Source organism: Vulpes vulpes, chromosome 14, assembly GCF_048418805.1.
Source record: "Vulpes vulpes isolate BD-2025 chromosome 14, VulVul3, whole genome shotgun sequence".
Lineage (NCBI taxonomy): Eukaryota > Metazoa > Chordata > Mammalia > Carnivora > Canidae > Vulpes > Vulpes vulpes.
In genome coordinates, this window is record NC_132793.1 from 38,414,812 (window position 1) to 38,436,259 (window position 21,448).

General features: G+C 40.1%; 1 protein-coding gene across 14 annotated transcripts in view; it reads right to left on the minus strand.

Moving 5' to 3' along the window:
- TASP1 (taspase 1) overlaps nt 1-21,448 on the minus strand; it is a 349,892-nt gene that overhangs the window by 80,382 nt on the left and 248,062 nt on the right. For 6 of the 14 annotated variants that reach the window (XR_003235512.2, XR_011996972.1, XM_026002403.2 and 3 more), the window contains one exon: nt 4,769-5,831. The exons of the other annotated variants lie outside the window; for them this stretch is intronic. Coding sequence is in view for 4 of the 6 variants with exons in the window: in XM_026002403.2 (XP_025858188.1) it covers nt 5,739-5,831 (93 nt within the window). In the remaining 2 variants the exon portion in view is untranslated. Of the gene's footprint in view, nt 1-4,768; nt 5,832-21,448 lie in introns of those variants that run through there. 14 annotated transcript variants of the gene reach the window in all.

Sequence of the window (21,448 nt, forward strand, 5' to 3'; positions counted from 1 at the left end):
AAAGACCAGGTAGAGTGGCCAAAAAGCAGAGGGAAAGGCCCTGAACCTGCATGGAAAAAGAAGGAAGCTTATCCAGCCCAGCCCCCAGCTCACACTCCCACTGAATACAGCATACCCGTGACTACCAGCAAGAGCCACAGAAAAACCAGAGTGAAGCCAAGCATAGTTGACAGAACTGTGAAAAAACAAAACAGTTGTTGTTTAAACTACTAAGATTTAGGGAGGTTATGCAATAACAGGTGAAAAAAAATGACCCCAAGAATTTTGGCCTGTGCACCCAGAAGGATGGAGTTTACCATCAACTAGATGGAAAAGGATGCTAGTTAATAGGTTTGGGGAAAAAACTTGGGTGGACAGATTAATATCTTACTACTTAGAAAAAGAATACAGTTTTCTTAATATTTTAGAAGAACAAGATCATCTATCTTTTAAGCACTGCTGGATTTTCCGGGACCAGGAAAGGCCATTTGAGGTGCAACTTTTTGGACCTCCAAAAAACAGACACAGCAACGATTAAAGGAATTGTTTAGATTTTTTTTTTCTGTCCAGGTTCTGAAGCTCTGCCAACAATCAGTGTAATCCCCATCAAGGCAGGGAAACCTCGCCCAGTTTTTCCAGCTTTGCTACTGTGGTTTCAGGGCTTTGGTGACTCTACCATGTAAAGGAGAAACCACCGGGTAGCTTTCCCTCCCCCTTTCCACAACTGGTCACAAAGAACCATCTTGGGCTTGGCTGACGGGCTTCTTGGGGCTGAAGGCACAGCCTCAGAGGGAGGCCCCTGCCAGTTTTAGATGTAATCCTTCCTGTGGTCATACACTTTAGAGACAGCAGTATGTGGGCAAAGAAAATTGCCTGGTCAATTTGGTCAGCCTGTAGGTCTCTGATGATAGGCATCTGGGCTACTACCGTGTAAGCTTGAACCCAAATGAAGTGTTGGGGAAAAACAGTACGTTCCTTAAGAGTTCTTAATGCCCCAGAGCAAATATTAATGTGGAAGGGTTACTTTTACGCTGTCAACCTCCCACTCACCCACTCCCACCCATATAGCCTACTATGTCTACCCACTCACATCTCCTTCTTAATCAGGATTTGGGAAAGTTTTAGGATATAGCTAAACTAAAACAAATTAATCATATTCCTGGGGGCTCATTTCTTCTGGGCTCAACCTTTTCTTGGATTAGTGTTTCTAGGAGGAAAGGGTAGCTTCCACCCATAGGTCCCTCTTGGTCCTCCACACTGTGACTAACCACCGGAAGCTGAAGTTGGATAGGAGACTGGACTTCATGTCACAAAGGGACTCACAAAATTGAGCAATTGTAGGGTGTATGCCAGAAGAAAAGTTGATGTGCTTGACTTAATAAACGTTTTAAGAAAAATGTTGAGAGTCATTTAAAAGAATTTAACCATAAAATTATGCCAAGGATATATAAGTTTGAGAGATAGCATTCTGAGAGTGGGCACCATATAAGGTGATCCAACATGGTCATCATGGAGATGTGGGACATGGGAACACTATCATTGTTTTGGTCTCTTCAAATCTCTTCAGGTCATTACACACTTTTGGCTACGGTTTCTTCCAAGTACCATTAACATGACTCCAGATTCTTTCCCTTACAGAGTCCCTCAATCCTTGGTGGATTGTGGCTCTTCAGCTTGTTTATTCTCCACCTCCTTAAAAGTATGCACCTTCTCTCCAGCTATCCAGTGCCTGTCATTACTGACTACACTGTGAAATTCCCTTCCACTTTTGTGGCACATCCAGCCTTACGACCTGCAGAATGTTCAGTCAGACATTATGGATGAAGATGGGTCATGAGGAGCACAAGGCAGAGAGAGACCCCAGTGCAGTACATGAGCAGACTCCTGAGTTTACCCTCTCAGCAGAAGAGGGTATAAAGGTGCATCAAGGCCTCTTGGCCAAGAAGAAGGGAATGTTTCTTACTTTCAAATCCCTAAGAAGCAACCCTAAGACAAGGTGGCAAGTGCAAGTAGTTCATCTGGGAGATGACCCCAGGATACACAAATAGGGGAGCTAAGAAGGATACAGGGAAGGGAAGAAGGCCAACATGAGTGTATTAATAAGTCAACTACCAAAGGAGGGCAACTGAAGCTTAACTCCTCTGGGAAATCTCTCACAAACTGTGTGGAACACGTACCCCAGACTTACACCACCCAAGAGGCAAGGGAGTTAGTATATTTATACAACAAATTCTGTTCATCACTTGTTGAGAGCTGCTTCTGGGGCCCACTGTTTCCTGGGCATTTCTGGCCTGCTGCGTGCAGGGACAGTGCAGCTTTCTATGGTTCCAGAACAAGCTCTCAGGCAGAGGTGCGGATGCTAGCCTCTGAATGTTGTCTGGGGCACAGGAAGATCGATGGGCAACAGCAGTGGTCTGTGCTGGGACCTCTGTTCAAGCTGCCTTTCAGACCTTGCCACACTGCTTGTTGTGTGGATTTGGGGCTTGAGGAAGTAGACACTGACTGTATTCAGTACTGGAGTTGGATTCCTACAGATGCCTTAGGATAGGATATACATACTGAACAGCACTAGCCAAACCAATAATAAATGAAGTCATTTGTATAGGTCTGGACATTTTTCTACATATCCTTAAGTGAAAACAGCAGGTTATATAAAACCATTTTGGTGTTAAAACCATAGAAAGCTTATGCATTAAAAAGTCTACAAGGATATAAGACAAAGTGTTGTTAATGGTTGTCTCTAGGGAAGTGGGGTTATGAGTTAATTTTGTTGTTATTTGTTGCTCTCCTTATCGATTTTCTGATTTTTTTTGTAATGAGCATGAATTGTTTTTTGTAATAACAATGATCAGATTTTTTTAAAATTACACAATAATTTAATACAATCTCAAGATTCAGGAATAATTTCAGGACTTTTCTAAATGTTCCTTTCTTCACCATCTGTTTTCCTCCCTCCCCACTCTGGCCCAGTGCTTCAAAACAGAATGACCTTGCTTATTTGCAAGTGACTGCAATGTACTGTCACCACTGTCAAACATGGGGCAAAGAGGGCAGTTAGGCAAAAAAGACTTTTGAGCAGCCAAGAGAGAGGTCTCAGTAGCCATAAGCCAAAACTCATCCACTTTGCTCAGACAAGTGCCATAGACTAGCATTTAGGACTTAATCATACACACTTTGTACACAATTCTAACCAACATTGCCATCAGACTTCAGCTTCATGCTTCAAAGCAGCAGTGAAAAGAGGAGGAAGGACCTGCCCCCGTCAGACACACAGGAGGCATGGAGAAGAGGCAGAGCTGATAAGCGAGGAGAGGTCCAAACAAGGCCTTCACACCTCAGCACCCAGCCTGGGTGCTCCCACTTTTAAGGTAGAGCACAGGCCCTCCATCTCCTTGCCACTTTCAGAAGTGTCCCATTTCCAAACCCAGAACAAGATCAAGTGATAGCCTTGAGGAGTCGAGGCCAGGCTTATACTCAAGAGAACCAAGCATCCAATGATTGGGGCTTAAAAAGAACCTGAATACAGGCATACAGTAAAGATCATCCATGTGAAAATACTGCTTCGGAATTCAGTGACAGAAGCCAGACTAGGGAATGAGGTTACTTTCTTATCTGTTTCTTCCGACCCTTTCTACTTTTGTGTGAAATGGGGTCGATCATCCTCTGGTTCCAGGATCTGCTCTTTAACATCTGATCTTATCGCTAAGGAACTTATACTACCCATTACCATTTTGCCTCCATGATTCTGAGTATCACTTTTTGGGCCTCCTGGTTTGACAATATTCCTAAAATTAAAAAAAAAAAAAAAAAAGAAAGAAATTGTAGAATAAAGCCTTAACAAGCTGTTGTTGGAGGGACTGAGCTCTTTTATACTGACCAGTTTTTAAACTCTTCATAAAAGGGGTCTTTAACAAGCCCAAACTTTTTAAATATGAGTAGAATAAAGTCAAAAGAAGATGAAAAGAAATGGCATTCCTGGTGAAATAGGTCAGATGATTTTCAGACTCCAAAGTGTCCTGATAGTTTTACGTGATCCAGTCCAGCTCCTCAAAAAACTCTGCCAACAGGTAACAGGTTTTTGAAAGCTTTTGAAGCCAAAGGCTCCCTACCAGCCAGCCCATCGCTTACTAAGTTCTCAGCCTCATTAAGAATGAGAAACAGATACCACGGCACCAACCTGTCTACGAGAACACAGCGAGACAAATGTAATTGCCTGTACAAGGCATATAAATCAGCAACTCCCAAATCATTCATATTTACACCCACTCCATTTTGGTCGTCTTTCCTTTATAATTTGGCCATACATCGATGTCAAGTGTATAATTTCATCTGGGGCTTTATCAGTTACCACCCAGAGCCATGATTATATGGTGCAGGGAACTTCCTCTCCCTGAGCGAGTCTATCTTTAGTATCTCCTTGATAGCCACTTCTTACTCATAAAATCAAAAGAAGTCTTGGTTTCCTAATGTGGCTCCAGAATCACTAAATATAACATTTAGAAGCAATTTATCAACTGAAACCCTTGGGTTTTCAGTTGCCACTACAATTTTTGAAAGCAAAGTGTTCTTATTCCTTCTGTTATTTTTTTTATCAACTTGCATTTGTAATTTTAGGGATTTTGATACTGACCATCCAATTATAAACGAAGGTCAACTTTCATCTTGTTAGTGTCCAGCCTAACTGCACAAAGATAGGTTTTGAACTAGCAGAGTCAGAGCAAAAAAGAAAGGTATGATTTCTGGAAGAAGTAACATTTTACAAACAAAATTAAAAAATGGTTCTCCAATCTAGGGTTCAAAAGATAATTTATTAATCTGAGAAGAGGAGTCACACACTATACCCAGTAATATGCTTCTTTTATTTTTGGGCCTTTTTCTTAAAAATATATTTAAACAAGAAACAAAGATAATATTGAATTTTCCCATAAATTTTGATTTCTTATTTACAGTGTTACATTGTAAATAACATTCCATTATACACAAATTAAGGACTGTGCATTACTGTATGTTCTCTTTACATATTCTCTCATAATATAGTACATATAGTTTGAAGATATGCAGTATTTAAGCTTAGAAAAGCTTGAGGAAAGAAGTACAAACTTTATCAATAAGACTATTATTTAAAAAGGTTCTGACCTTAATTCTCTGCTAGATTGTTTCACTGAAACCATTCTTTGTTAAAGAAAAAATGCCCCATATGAGGGATGAGAATAACAGTTTAAGTTACCACAGGATCCACTTAAACTGGTTAACAAATAAAAACACTTTATCACTTATTACTGTTATTAAATGGAGCACTACCACTGTCAAATCATTTAAACAAGTAGATTGACTCTTCAGTTCAGACACATACATCAATGACAGCTGGTACCTCTTTATGAAATCAAAAATGTTTCCTGCATCTTTAGGTTTTACTTGTAAACAGTAAAGCACACATTCTGTAAAGATGATTTAATCATTCCTGGTCTTAGGTTACACAATAAGGAGTTTCTATTTCATCAAGGGGGAAGCAAGCCCACGCACTGCACGCGCACACACACACACACACACACACACAGCACACATTCAGTCCCGCTCACCCGCCGAAGACCTGCATGTCACTGAGCACTAACTACAGCCACGCTAGTGTCGCAAGCGGTGCACGAGACTGCAACAGGAATTATAAAACGGTGAAGATAAAACATCCAGCTTCAGTTAAAAACCCCGAAAAGCTCAGGTTCTGAAATGCCTCTCAGACGCTTCATGCTCAGCCTGAAGGGTCAGTTCACTGGGCTCTCCAGGCGGCAAACCCCACCTTCGATTGCCACGGACTGTCCTGCCACTGCACCAGGAGGGAGTCTTGAAATGTGAGTCTGCAGAGAGGGAGACAGGAGAGCGTTAGAAGTGCCAGCTGTGTCCTCCCGTGTGCCGAGGGTAGAAGAAATGCCAGAATGACACAGCCTCTCTTTGCTTCTCAGCATCTACGTGGTAGCAACCTTTAAGTGCAGAGAGATCCTCTTTGTTCCAATCTTGCAGGGAATGTTTACTGAGCATCTATGACATGCTAAGCACAGCCCTAGCAACTGGAAGTATAGACGAACAAGACAGCTAAGGGCCCCTCAAGGGCCCTCTCAAGCACAGAACTTACAATTTAGTCCTATTCAGAATAGTAATTAATGGTGTTAATGCCAACTATATTGAGCATATTCTAGTTCTCTGAAAACCAGTCATTTATATACATTCTGTCTTCTAAACATCCAAAGCAACTAAGAATAACGGATTCATGTTTACATTTTATTCTCTAAGGGAGTTGAATAGCTTGCAAAAGTTCAGATAATTAAACAACTAAAACGTAAGTGAGGCAATGAGAAAAAAGAAAAATAAGAGCTTACAAAATAAGGAAAGGACAGGTGTGAGATTAACACGCAAAATCTAGCCTGAGTTTTGTACCCATGCTAGAGGCATGGTCCTGCCTCATTTCTCAGCGTCTTCATTCCACGACCACAGAGGGGGTTCATGTATGGCCAGGAGCACAGCAAACCAATTGCTCAGAAGGGAACCACTATTCCTGGCACAAGGCCTAGGAACTACTTCTCATACAGGGCTTCATACATGGTAGGTTCCTCGTTTAGTGGATGAGTGAAGACATCAGCTGCACAACAAGGAGTTTTGTAGGGCCGAGGGTTAACTTTACTCAAGGGAGGCTGGCCTGATGGAAAACAGTAAAAGCTGTTTCATAAGAGGGTCAGGATGACGTCAGCCAGGAATTCCTTTTTTTGATGATCTGGCTTAATCTGGGGAAAGATAAATGTCGGGAGCTTCTAAGAAGAACAGAAGGACTGTATATCCCTTAGGTAATCCTCTCTAATTCTGCTACTCTAAACAAGTTTTTCCTAAGGACTGAATAGAAGTGGGTTCAAGCCCCAGGTGAGACTGTTAGATGTGGCTAGTGAAGTAGCCAAGCCTAGAGTAAGAATGACATCCTCTCATGCAACCAAATATGAAACAGCCTATGTTTTAGATGGAATGACAGCTAACTGGTTTATAGTTTGAGGGTGGACAGTATTCTTGAATCTCATTGTACAAGTCCTATTAGAGTAACTGATATAAGTCAATAATTTGGAAAGTTCTAAAGAACAGGAAGTATTCTCTGGGCACTATGTTTTTCTGTGTGCCAGGCAGGAAGCACCCGATAACCCACAAGGGTGAAGTCTGTTGCCTCAGGTCAAGAGCTGGGTGAGGCAGTCTCTGTGGGATCTCCTGGGATATAGCTATCAGTGAGTTTAGCTCACTAAGTTCATGCTTCTGGGAACTGTGTCCCAGGATCTGGCCTCATTATTACATCAGAGGGCCAAACTTGGATCTCACCATATGGATATATTGTACCTGAGAAGTCCACAGTAGGAAAACTTGTGGCTCTTTGGTTTCTTGCAATGCCTCATTAACCTAGCAGGAGTTAGAACAGGGTGTGTGGTTTAATTCTGCTACCCAGGAGTGTTTGTCACATCAGGCACAAAAATCTCAATTCTCACAATTCCCAGGGCTCAATTGTGATGGAGCTTTTATTCTTCCAGGAATTTCCTATCATGAGATGAAAGAGATTTTTTCCCCAAGTATAATTCATCTTTTGTTTTGTTTTGTTTTTTAAGATTCTTCTAAACAGAAAAGATCCCTGAAAGCATAGAAGCCTTTTGGTCAATTGTATCCCTGATCTCACCCTCTTCAGTCATGAATACAGTCATGCAGCTATGACAGGGATCAAGAAGAAGCAGAACCTCTTTGAAAAACAGTAGGTGGGTTCCTCAAAAAATTAAACATGAAATTACTATATGATCCAACAATTCCACTTATGGATAAGTGAAAGCAAGGACACAATAGCCATAAGGTGGAAACAACTCGAGAGCTCATAAACAAAATGTGACATATATTATACACATGGAATGGAATATTATTCAGCCCTAAGAAGGAAACTCTGACATATCCTACAACAGGGATGAACTTTGAAGACATCATGTTACGTGAAATAAGCCAGATACAAAAGAACAAATGTTGTAGGATTTAACTTATATGTGATATCTATTAGTCAAGTTCATAGAGACAGAAAATAGGATGGTAGTTACCAGGGATGGGGGGAGAAGGAATAGGGAGTCACTGTTTAACGGGTATAAAGTTTCAGTTTGAGAAGATGAAAAGTTCTGGAGATGAATAATGGTGATGGTTATACAACAAGATGAAGGTACTAAATGCTACTGAACTGTGCATTCAAAAATGGCTAAAATGGCTGCCCCCCCCCACTGTGTTTCTCATGAATAAATAAAATCTTTTTTAAAAAATGGCTAAAATGGTAAATTGCCATGTATATTCTACCATAATAACAATAAAGAAAAGAATAAAGCAGAAATGACAACTTCCTACCTGGTTTAGAATAGTACTCCGCATGATAGCATTAAGAGAAGGGGCTAGCTAAGAGTGAATCTACAATGCAGACCCCCATAGAAGAAACACTAACACCACCAGGTTCTGTTCAAATAGGTTGGAAATCTCAAATCAAGTTTGTTAAAATATCCGTCCCTAGGAGAGAAGCTCACAGGAAAATCTGTCTTCATGTTTCCCAGAAATTCAGAGAGAATCCAGTGGGACCTCCTGGCAGGCCTAGTGGTCTAGGCATGAGAATAAATTAATTGTTTAAAGATCAAAGAGTGAACATATGTCCAAGCAGATGGCCTGCAACTTGACCAGGGGGATGTTGGTCTTAAAGCAAGTGATTTCCTGCTGACCAAGGAAAAGACCAGAGCTAGAAGGAAGAAATTCTTGCCCCACAAACCAGGGGGCTTGATAACAATCCCTAGAGATTTACAAAAACACAGATGGCCAATTCAAACTTATCTCTGACATTCTCGCCCCTTTACGATAGAAGGCCATCTAAATAAACTAAGCTAAACTACAAAGCCTCAAGGAGAGTTAGGAAGGAAAAGAAAAAGGATTAGAAAACATGATCGTGGTCTTGAGATAGCTGTTAACAGTACATGGGCAAAATACTTCAAGAACACATTGAGATTTGTATAAATTTTGCTGTTTAAAAGACAAAAATGCTCAACTAGGCAAACTATTTTAGATTAATTTCTCAGGATTGCCCCTTCTCCAAATCATCATGTAGTCAAGAGGGATTCTACAGTTACAAAACACATTGGTGTGATCTTGGTGTTGAGAGTAATAAAATGGTTAACCATCCATCTGTGTAACAGTACTTGCCCAGTTTCATCCATCAACATGATCTTCTGACTCATCACAAAATAAGTGCCCTTGCTCTGAAAACATTTGAGCCAGGATGTATCTGAAGCTTTCTGTGGAAATTTCAATGGAGCATCAAATCACATTATAAACAGTGAGAGTTGTTTAAGAAAATGTTTTATATGAGTGTTCATCTCAAAAAGTTCTTTTAGAGAAGTGGGTTTGAATTCCTCTTGTGGTTAAAGAGACCATTTTCTACAATGAACTTATATGTTAGCATTTAAAAGTACAATAAGGTGGGGATCCCTGGGTGGCTCAGCGGTTTGGCGCCTGCCTTTGGCCCAGGGTGTGATCCTGGAGTCTCAGGATTGAGTCCCACATCAGGCTCCCGGCATGGAGCCTGCTTCTCCCTCTGCCTGTGTCTCTGCCTCTCTCTATGTCTATCATAAATAAATGAATAAAATCTTTAAAAAAATACAAGTACAATAAAGTATTTTACATTGTTTAAGGACTGCATAGACTCTCAGGCACCCTATAAGCATTAAGAACTTAACAAGGTAACTTTAAAAAGAAAAAAAAAAAGAACTTAACAAGGTGTCATTAAATCATTTAAATACCAATGTACTTTTATTAAAATTTAGAACTAATGATAAGTAGCACATAAAAATCATGTATGAAAAAGCAGCAGACAGGTTCATTTTAGGTTGTTTTCCTTCACTTTTTGTTGCATGATCCACTCACACTCCTAACCATGATTCCATGTCTCTAATGCCCTTTTCTGGTTCTTTTTCAAGTAAAGACTTCCTTGACTGGATCCCCGACTCAATCTAGAAGCTCTTCTTCTAACTCTTAAGGCACACATCTGAGCATTTCTTGTCCTTTTTATGGAATCGTCTTGGTTTTAGTCTGCTTTGAATTTTTAGGCCTCTGTAATTGAAAGTCAATTGGAGGCAGGAGCTGGTCTTGCATACACTTCTGTGTTCCTTGTACCTGTCAAAGTGCTTGACCCAGAAGGCACACTCTGGAAATGCTCACTGAGTGAAGTGACTAAAATACACCCTCAAGGCCTATCCTTATGAATACACAAAGAATCTCAAGTGTATCAACTAGTATGACCAGTTTGATTAAAAAGTTAATCAAACTAGCTTGTCATGCATGAACAGAAATCTCACAGAGGAAGACACAGACATAGCCAACAAGCACATGAGAAAATGCTCCGCATCACTGGCCATCAGGGAAATACAAATCAAAACCACAATGAGATACCACCTCACACCAGTGAGAATGGGGAAAATTAACAAGGCAGGAAACTACAAATGATGGAGAAGATGTGGAGAAAGGGGAACCCTTTTGCACTGTTGGTAGGAATGTGAACTGGTGCAGCCACTCTGGAAAACTGTGTGGAGAGTCCTCAAAGAGTCAAAAATAGAGCTGCCCTACGACCCAGCAATTGCACTGCTGGGGACTTACCCCAAACATACATATGCAGTGAAACGCCGGGACACCTGCACTCTGATGTTTCTAGCATCAATGTCCACAATAGCCAAACTGTGGAAGGAGCCTCGGTGTCCATCGAAAGATGAATGGATAAAGAAGATGTGGTTTGTGTATACAATGGAATATTCCTCAGCCACTAGAAATGACAAATACCCACCATTTGCTTCGACGTGGATGGAACTGGAGGGTATTATGCTGAGTGAAATAAGTCAATCAGAGAAGGACAAATATTATATGGTCTCATTCATTTGGGGAATATAAAAAATAGTGAAAGGGAATAAAGGGGAAAGGAGAGAAAATGAGTGGGAAATATCAGAAAGGGAGACAGAACATAAAGACTCCTAACTCTGGGAAACGAACAAGGGGTGGTGGAAAGGGAGGTGGGTGGGGGGGTGGGGGTGACTGGGTGATGGGCACTGAGGGGGGCACTTGATGGGATGAGCACTGGGTGTTATGCTATATGTTGGCAAATTGAACTCCAATAAAAAAAAAAAACTAGTTTGTCACGGATTCTTTTAAATGGATTTTTTTTTAAGATAACTCAACTTTTCCATTTTCCAAGTGATTGTGCTGTTAGAACAGAGATGGAACTTTAGATTTCTCAAATGCTAACAGCTCCACACCAATGGAACCCACTGGCTTCATACTTAAAATTCTCCGCTTTCTTGCTAATTTCCTGATTGACTGAGGTTCTTCACTCCTTGAAGAACTATCCACTTATAAATTAAACTAGTTCAAACCCAATATTCTTAGGACCATATCTTATTATAAAATCAAATACATTGTATAATAATAAATTTAGCCTAAGATTTCAAGATGAGAAAGTTAAAGAAAAAATATCATAGAAATACTATAATTCCTTGATGTCCTAATCACAATCTAAGTTGTAGCTGAGGGTAGCCCGAGTGGCTCAGCGGTTTAGCGCCGCCTTTAGCCCAGGGCTGATCCTGGAGACCCGGGATTGAGTTCCACGTCAGGCTCCCTGCATGGAGCCTGTTTCTCCCTCTGCCTGTGTCTCTGCCTCTCTCTCTCTCTGTGTATCTCTCATGAATAAGTAAATAAAATCTTAAAAAATAAGTAGTAGCTGAGACTTCCTATCATTAATATTCATGTGTTTAAATCTCTTAAGACCACCTTAGTGACTGTTCTTTTGTGGTTTCTAGGAAAACTCAACGCACACAATTTAATTTTAAAAGTCTCAAAAGCCTTTATTAGTGGGTATATTTTAATCCATCTTTCTACTCTTAGGAAAATTGTCGAGATCTGTCACAAGAGACAAGGGAAGAGTCTCTTAAACAAGTTATTATCCTTCTTTAGTGGGGTCAGGAAAATAAAATCTGGACAGACACAGTCCAAAAAAAAGCTGTTGGAAATATTTTATTCATTGTTTTCATAATTCTGAGGGTTTGGTTTTCTGTTTTTAAAATATAGAACTTGAGGGATCCCTGGGTGGCGCAGTGGTTTGGCGCCTGCCTTTGGCCCGGGGCGCGATCCTGGAGACCCGGGATCGGGTCCCGCATCGGGCTCCCGGTGCATGGAGCCTGCTTCTCCCTCTGCCTGTGTCTCTGCCTCTCTCTCTCTCTCTCTCTCTCTCTGTGTGACTATCATAAATAAATAAAAAAAATTAAAAAAAAAATAAAATAAAATATAGAACTTGAAGCAAGATAGTACTGTCAAAGCAATACAGGCATTTACAAGTAGAACAAATGACACTGAGAAAACATTCCACACAAAGACTTAAGAAAAAGTATTTCAGAACAGACAGTAGGTGTTTTCATCAACCAGAAGCTTAAGAAGTACATGTAATATGTAACATATCATGTCCAATTCTAAAATTAATCCACAGAGGGAGTTTATCATGATGGCTATGTACAGAATCAGAGCATCTTGGGTGCTGGGCCATGTCCTCTTTTTCCTGGACACACTGAGGAACTACATTTCTCAGGTTCCTTTCAGATAGGTGTGGCTACGTGACTGAATCAGGCCAGTGGACTAGAATACTATGTGCCACTACCAGGCCTGGCAGAAAATTTTCTTATGCATCATTCTCCATGTTCTTTCTCTGATGACCTTGAGGAGGAGCCTGGGACCTGGGCTCACAACTTGGAGGAGAGCCTGCTGCTAATCACAATCCCCAATTTGGATTTTAGAAACACACTTCCTACTGTGTTTGAGCAACTACATATTTTGGGGTTTCCTTCTTAGAACTGCTGGCACTATCTTAATCAATAATGGTTCAATACAGGCCTCTGCACTTTCTAGCTGTGTAACCTCTGTTGGCTATATAACTTCTCAGAGCCCCATCTCTAAAATGAATATATTAGTGGCATTTATGATCAGGTTGATATGGACTACATGAGATATTGCATGCAATGAAAACATGTGTCAATAAATGTAAGATTATCATTAGTCAAACAAACACATAGCCATGAATAGAACATCAAACGGCACAGTCTCTCTTGTAGATTATTGCATATCGCAGAATTGGGGAATTCTATTTTAAAAGTTTGATAGTCTACAAAAACAGAATGAGGTATTTTAAAGAAAAATTAGCTGCATGCTAAAAGGTAAGGCTCAAGAAAATGGTCACTTTTAGGTCAGCATTTTTGATGGTGCTATTTTGCTGCTACAGATAAAAGAGTAATTGGTGAATATTTAGTAGCTGCTAAGGGTTTGTATATATCTGCTCACTATATAACTAATCTAAGGACTCAAAAGCAGTGAACATGTTTGGGTGCTAAAGAGAAAACCAAAATGGTAGAAAACTAGCAAACTGCCTTCTAAGAACATGTACCATGGTAGGGAAGACAAGCACTCTAAGGGTTAGAATACTTCAAGGTGTGTTTTCTATCACCACCAAACAATTAACTCTACTCTGCTGATATTGATCAAGGGTCCTACAGCTGAACTCAATTCTGACACTGTCTACCAGGATATAGTGTCAGACTCTATAGGCTAAGGGTTCAGTCCCATAAGACTGTTTCTCTTCCCAATCCAGATGCCTATCCCAAATCTAGACTGCCACTTTACCTACCTACAATAAATAGGAGGTTCCCATACCTCTCTTCAATTTTGCTCATTTTCTAGAATGACTCACAGAACTCAAGAAAACAGTTTACTTATTCAATTACTGGTTTATTGTAAAAGTATATAATTCAGGAGCAGTCAGATGGAAGAGATGCATAAGGCAAGGTAGCTGGGAAGCAGTTCAGAGCTTCCATGCCTTCTCCAAACATGCCATTGTCCCAGCACCTCCACAAGTTCACCAACTCCAGCCTACTGGGGTTTTTTGGAGGCTTTGTTACATGGGCATGACTGATTAAATCACTGGCTAGTGGTGACTGAACTCAATCTCCAGCCCGTTACTTTCCCTGGACACTGGGGGATTGGCCTGAAAGTTCCAACCCTCATCTTTAGGTTACCCTGGAGTTTTCCGAAAGTTGCCTCATTAACATAAACTCAGGTACAGTTGAAAGGGGCTTGTTACGAACAATGAGACACCCATTTCACCTTTATGGATATACCTCGATTTTAGGAACTGAGGACAAAAGACCAAATATTATAACAAGATATGATCCCACTGCTCTTAACTGCTTACACTATTCCAAGGCTTTTTAAGTCGTGAGTCAGGGACCAAATATATATTTCTTATGATAAATCACAATATTACAGATATCCAACCACAAATGCCATAGAGTCAGGAGTGAGAACATGGATGTGGATCAAAGAATTGAGGACGACATTCCAGAAGCCTTGGCACTGGAAGTCAAGTAGAGCAGGAGGGCAGAGGGACACAAAAATGACATGTTGGACCTTAGTGAAGGAGAGATGACAGGTTTATGTGGTTTGAGCCACACAGTTTTCCCAAGTTTTAAAAATAGAAAGTATTTTTAAATGGAGAAGCTGTACAAAAGCATTCTGATTCCTAGCTTCTCTTGAAAAATTTGACAACCCTTGCATTCCTTCACTGGGATGAAGTGGAGTTACCTTCTTAAAGTACATTTTTTTTCTCAAGAATTTTTCTACAGGCAGGGCTGTGTCTTCCTGTGGTGTGTCCAGAAGGCACCCAATATTTGGTGATCCATTTTCCACGGGTTTGATCCACTGGGTTCAGGTGGTGGCAGCCTGATCCCTCTATATAAAATTCCCACATCAACCTTTTGTCTGATGATTTTAGCAGCCACTGATAATCATTGCTTAGACCCTTTATTTCATGAAGGAGTTCCCAAAGGGTGATTTCCTCACTGTCACTCTCACTACCTCAAGAGCTGAAATTCTTCTATGAAGAACTTTCATCAATTTTTTGATATTCCAAAACAAAGTTTACATAAGAAAGGAAGGATAAATACTTGATTTTTCCAAAGCCTTTTCAGGGTGCAAATAATAAGCCTTCAAAAACAGCCAATCATTCTCCCCATCATTTTTTGTGATGTTAAGAAACCATTTTTAGGAGAAAGGTGGTAAGAGATTAGAGGGAACATGGTTGGGGGTGGGGAAAAGTGATGGAAAGAGAAGATGCAGCCTTTTACTTCTTCATTCCTATCGGCTAAAGACCAATTCTTCTATATTTTGTAATAACGAGAGAGAGAGAGAGACAGAAACAAAAGAATTGCAAGAGCTACTTCCAAACTGGCAATGTGAAAGAAACTGCATATCTGGTTGGACTGGCTTGCTAGCTCTGTTCTGGACTAATTTGTACATTCATCTGTTTTAAGTCAAATATAGCAACTAGTTGAATGAATTAGCTCCTGGACTGGCATAAGATAAGTACTACTGTCAGTTAATATGGTAAAATTTGATCAAGGTCAATTTGATTATTTAGCAGAAAGTTCCTTCATCAAAGTGAACTGGGTGTTAAGATAGTGTATGAATCTGCTAAGGCCTCAGGCTGGGTGGCTTAAACAACATTAATTCATTTTCTCACAGATCAAGGTTTGATTTTTCCGAGGCCTCTCTCCTTGGCATACAGATGGTCTCTTTTCCATCAGTTATCCCTAGTGTCTCTTTCTCTTCTGCTAAGGACCTGAGTCCTACTGAGTTACGGCCCCACCCTGTTCATTTACCTTAATCATCTCTTTAAAGGCCCTATCTCCACATGTAGTCACATTCGGGGTTAAGGATTCAAGATCGGAATTTGGGGGATAGAGAAGGGGGGAAAGACACAACTCAGTCCATAATAGGACCAGTCCCTAAGAGATGCAGATCTTAGAGGGATATGGAGTGAAATCCAGCAATGCCCATATATTCTGGTTCCATTAGTTCTCGGAGCTGAACTCCTCCTGCTCTCCCCACTTTGCTTGGTCCTTTCTCTTTCTCCACTTGCCTCCTTGCTGTTACTCAACCACACAGCACACCCTAGCTTGAGGGCCATTACAGATGCTGTGCCCATTGCCCAGAAAGCTCTTCCATCCAATATCCCTCTGGCTCGCTTATTCAATCCTGCCAGATCTGAACTCCAAAGCCACCTTTTCAAGAAGGTTTAACCTGGCCACTGGCCCTGAATTTCATTACCATCACTCTCTCTGCCTCAAGGCTTCCTATGTCCTTACTACTATCTAACCAGTCATATATATTGCTCCTTTATCTTATTCATTCCTTGTCTCCCCTGATGGGACAAAAACTCTGTGAAGACAGGAAGTTTATCTGCTTGCTCACTGCTTTTTCCTCAGTTCCTAAAAGAGAGTCTGGTATATGGCAGGGGTTCAATATATCTGATAAACAAATAAAGGATTTTATTTTATTTTTTTTAAGATTTTATTTATTTATTTCTGAGAATACACAGAGAGGAGAGAGAGAAGCAGAGACACAGGCAGAGGGAGAAGCAGGCGCCATGCAAGGAGCCTGACATGGGACTCGATCCCGGGTCTCCAGGATCAGGCCCCGGGCCAAAGGTGGCGCTAAACCGCTTGAGCCACCTGGGCTGCCCCAAATAAAGGATTTTAAATAAATGATAGTTGGGAAACAAAAGCGCAAATTGCAAATTAGATATTTTATATTTCTTGATTTTACATTTTATAGTTTTTGATTCTGGTTTATGTAATAAACCTTTAGTGAAATTTGAATAAATGAAACAATCAAAATGATATTGAAGTTGTGGACCTTAAAAAAAAGTCTGAAAACAAAAGTCTGCACATTTCCCAAGACTGACACAGTATGATCCAACAGATTCTGTTCATTCATTTACACCACAATTGCATGTCAGCACACATATTATCCTCTTTTAGAGAGAGATCATTGCAAACATCAGCTACTAGATAGTGGTCAAGTGGGGACTGTGTGCTTTGTGTGTCTCTTATGTTAGCAACATTAATAAAATTTTGATGAAGTCAGCAAGACAAAGAATATGGAAAACACTACGGTTTGCATGAGCATTTTTCCTTCTGGAAAGCAGGACTCTAGCCTGGCTAGTGAGACATCAGTGCCTCCAGCTAAATCTTATGTTATCATGAGCATTTGAAGGGACAGATACTCTTTTTCCCTAACATCTTCCTTTCTCCTGTTAGTTCTGCCTTACTTTTCAAACCGTTGAGTCCTTGGTAACATATTTTTCCACCCATTAATGGTGTCACATGAACTTTCTTTTTTCCTTTTTAAAGATTTTATTCATTCATTTGAGACAGGGAAGGGAGAGAGAATGAGCAAGGAGGAGAGGCAGAGGGAGAGGGAGAAACAGACTCCCTGCTGAGAGGGAAGCCTGATGTGGGGCTAGCTCCCAGGCACCAGAGATCATGACCTGCGCAGATGTTTAACCAACTGAGCCACCCAGGCACTCCTCACATGAACTTTCTTAATATACTATGGAATAATCTGTATATTTTAAAGGATAAAGACCCATTTAGCTACAGGCTAGGTCTGTCTTCTATATTTATTACTATGTTACTTAGGGCATGTAAATTTGGTACTGTGAGGTGGCTCTGTTGGCTGAGCATATCTTATGTCTTTACATAGTAAATTCTTACCTCATGTGATAATAGTCGCTCTGTGCTTTCTTTTACTGGCACAAATATGATAGACCTTAAATGACCGATTCCAGGGAGAAGGGAAGAGGAAGTGTGTCTGGTTAGTTTTTATTGCTTTGTTTCTATTATGGGCATTTCTCCCCCCTTAATGAGTGAGTCAGGAGACACCACCACCCCCATCCTTTTCCCAGAAGTTCCCTGCCCACTGGTTTCAAGAGCTGTCTTTCAAGGTGATATAACTTGTGAATAAGTATATTCTGAGCCTTCTTTGTGTGTGGCATTAAACCTTGGAATGTAGTTTACTACTCTAAAAATAGAGTTTGGTCTTTAGACTTCATCCTGAAAGCAGATGTCCTCAAGTCGTTGACAGTGTTACATGAACCTGCTTAATACAGTCCAGAATAATGTGTATATTTTACAGAACAAAACCCCATTTACCTACAGGTCTTAAAATCTGGGTGCTTACTTCCTAAACCTCTGTGATAGTGGGCAAGTCAGTAAAGTCTGAGTTATAAAATGAAGACTTCAGATTAGATTATCTCTAGAGTAGCCAGCCCCTCAAGTTTTAACATTCTCTGATGCTGACTTCATTTAGCTTGCATATACATTGTTAATGAGTTCAAAAACAAGTGTGTTACTTCTATTCCATCATTGTCTTAAACTAAAGGTAATAAATAGGCCAAAGCAATTTCAAGATGGAATTCCGAAGTTCAACCTAACAAATCAAGAGATATCAACAGGATGAGGAATTAATACCATATGTTAGTCATTTTACCGTATGTCACCCTACCTTGTTCTCCACATTTCAAACAAGGATGCCCTGAAAGATCCAATGATGAATATGGACAAATCACAAAAACAGTATTATAGTGAATTTCATTGTTAGTACTGAAACAAGGCTACATAAAGGGAAAAATTCTATTGTTCTCACATATAAATATCACGTCCAAGGAGCCTTAAAATGCCGTCTGATGAGAACAGCATGTTGTTCCAGTCTCAAGGCAACTTTTGTTACTTCTTTTACCATGCAGAAGACACCACACTTCACAGGCAACATCAGACAAGACTGCCCTCCTATTTTTAACTTAAAAGCCCTGTGAAGGCATCCACATAAAGATGGCAGGTCCCACAGTACCTATTATACCATCACTCACATGGAGAATTATCATGAGTATTTCATTTCACTAAAGGTGATAAAAGCTCTCCACTATTAAGCAAATATTTATTCTGCACTTATTATGAGGGAACAGAAGAATAAAACACACATGGATTTTGCTCTGAAGGCAATTATGTCTTTGTAAGATGCCGAAACTAGTTCTTTGTGAATCTAGTTCCTTATAACATCTTAAAAAAATACAAAGTCCCTATATTTGTGTAATACTTTAATTTATATAGTGCTTTTGATCCTCAAAATACTATGCCAGGTAAAAAGATATATACTATACCTGTATTTCAGGTGAAAAAAAAAAGCAAGGCTCAGAATGGTTATGTGGTTTGCTTATAGTCACAGAAGAAGTGGAAAACTGATACTTGAATGAAAGTCTGTGGACTCCAAATTTAGGGTTCTCTTTACTGCCACAAAGCTTACCGTGAAGGATTCTAAATCTAGCTCTGTTAAGAGACACGCCTCTCACCGAAGGAGGCTTATGACTGCATAGTCTCCCAGGGGGACAATAGGGCTTGCTCAAAAAAGCTATTGACATAAATTTTGCCAACAAGTTTCAGGATGATTCTGGGATTCAGAAAACTGGGTCTGAGTCTTAACTCTGCTGCTGACAAAGTAGATAGTCTCAGGACTGAAGTCACTGGCTCTCTGGGTTTCAGCCTCTTTGTCAGTAAAAAATGAAAATTTTAATTCAATTATATGTGGGGTTCTCCTCTACTTTTGTATTAGAAAGGCTCTCTAAATGTTTGAATAAATATTTTTTCAAAAAAATCCATGTCTAAATTGTCCTAAAATTTAAGTTACAGATTTTTTACTAGCTTCTCTAAGAACTAGTTAAAATCCCAATTGGTCTTGGGACTTTGTATCACCTTGTCCTTAGACCCTAATATTGAGACGTATTCTTAGAGGGTGGTTTTATGACCACCTACTGGGACCCACTACATCAGAGTATCTGAGGTTGGGGCCCAGAAGGCTGGATTTTCACCCCACTCCCATCTCTGCAGGAGCAAAGCCTGTCCCTAGGCTATCTCTTGGATGAGTAGGTGGGCAGGCAGGAAGAAAAGTCAGTGGATAAGTCATGCAGACTAAATGTAACTACATATCTGATACCATAATGTTAATGTATACATACTCAGGTTGTAGAGACCTTTTGTACCCTCTACTCTGACTTTTAAAATTTTCTTTACTCTTCTTTTTCAGATATTTTAAGAGGAATATGTACTATTTTTATATTAAAAATTGATTTTAAAAGAATAAATTAAAAAAATAAAATAAATAAAAAAATAAATAAATAAAAGAATAAATCAGGGACAGGCTCAGTGGTTGGGCAGCTGCCTTTGGCTCAGGTCATGATCCCAGAATCCGGGATTGAGTCCCGCATCGGGCTCCTGCGAAGAGCCTGCTTCTCCCTCTGCCTATGTCTCTGCCTCTCTCTCTCTCTCTCTCCCTCTGTGTGTGTGTGTGTGTGTGTGTCATGAATAAATAAATAAATATTTTAAAAGAATAAATAAAAAAAAGAATAAATCCGTATATGCCATTCCATGTATTCCACATAATCACAATTGTGTATATAAAAAAAAAAAAAAAAAAAACAACTCACAGTTGCAAAAACAGAAGGAAATATACCAAAATGTTAACAGTAGTTAATGTGGGGTAGCTCACTGCATTCCAGAAGGATTCACTCAGGGCCATGTCTGAATTCTTTTTTCTTACCATTATTTTCCTGCACCTTCATTATTGTGTAGTATGGTGATTTAGTGAGTGTATAATGCAGCAACACAATCTATAAATTAATCTATATCTTTGTATTACTGTTCTAGACTCATTTTGGAATGGGTAACTATGTCCCCACTCTACTCCCTAGCTTTGCTGAAAAGGAATGAAAAAATAATGGTAATGGCCACAGAGGACCCAGGAACAGCACCACCCATTTGAGTTGATCACTCTGTTTTCCTTGGAACACAATTTTCCCTTAGCTTCCAAGACACCATACTTACCTGGTTCTCCTCAACTTCTACGGACACAACTTTTCAGTCTCCTTTGCAGGTTCCTCCTCTTGTCACCAACTTATATACATGGGAGCTCCCCAGGAGTCAGGCCCCTTTTCTTCTATGTTCACTCCCTTGGTGATCTCAACTGGTCTTAGAGTTTTAAAAAAGCATTCATATGCTAAAACTCCCAAATCTACATCTCCAGCTTACACCTCTCTAGACTACTAAGTGGTTAGAACCTTGGGCTCCAGAGTTCAGATTGTTCAGCCTGAATCTTAGTTCCACCTCTTTGTAGCTGTGTGGCCTTAGATAAATAACTTGGTAACTCAGATATTTCTTCTCTGAGGGGCTAATGGTGGCATGAGGTGCTGAGCTAAGAAGAGAAGGTCTAGCTGAGTCCTGCAGGCCCAGGTGTAAGAGGTTTACCTTCATTTCTGTAGGAGGAAGCTCTCGGCCACCACCAATTCCTTGGTGAAGACAACCCAGTGGCCTCTTCTTAGAGAACCTAGTAGAGAAGTCTCAACATCCTGATAATTTATACTGACTGAAAATCCAAAATGTCAGTTACAATCTTCTGGTTGCTAAGCTGCCAGATAACATAGGTTTTAGCATCACTTGAAAAGAGCATCTTGTATTTGAAAAGAAAT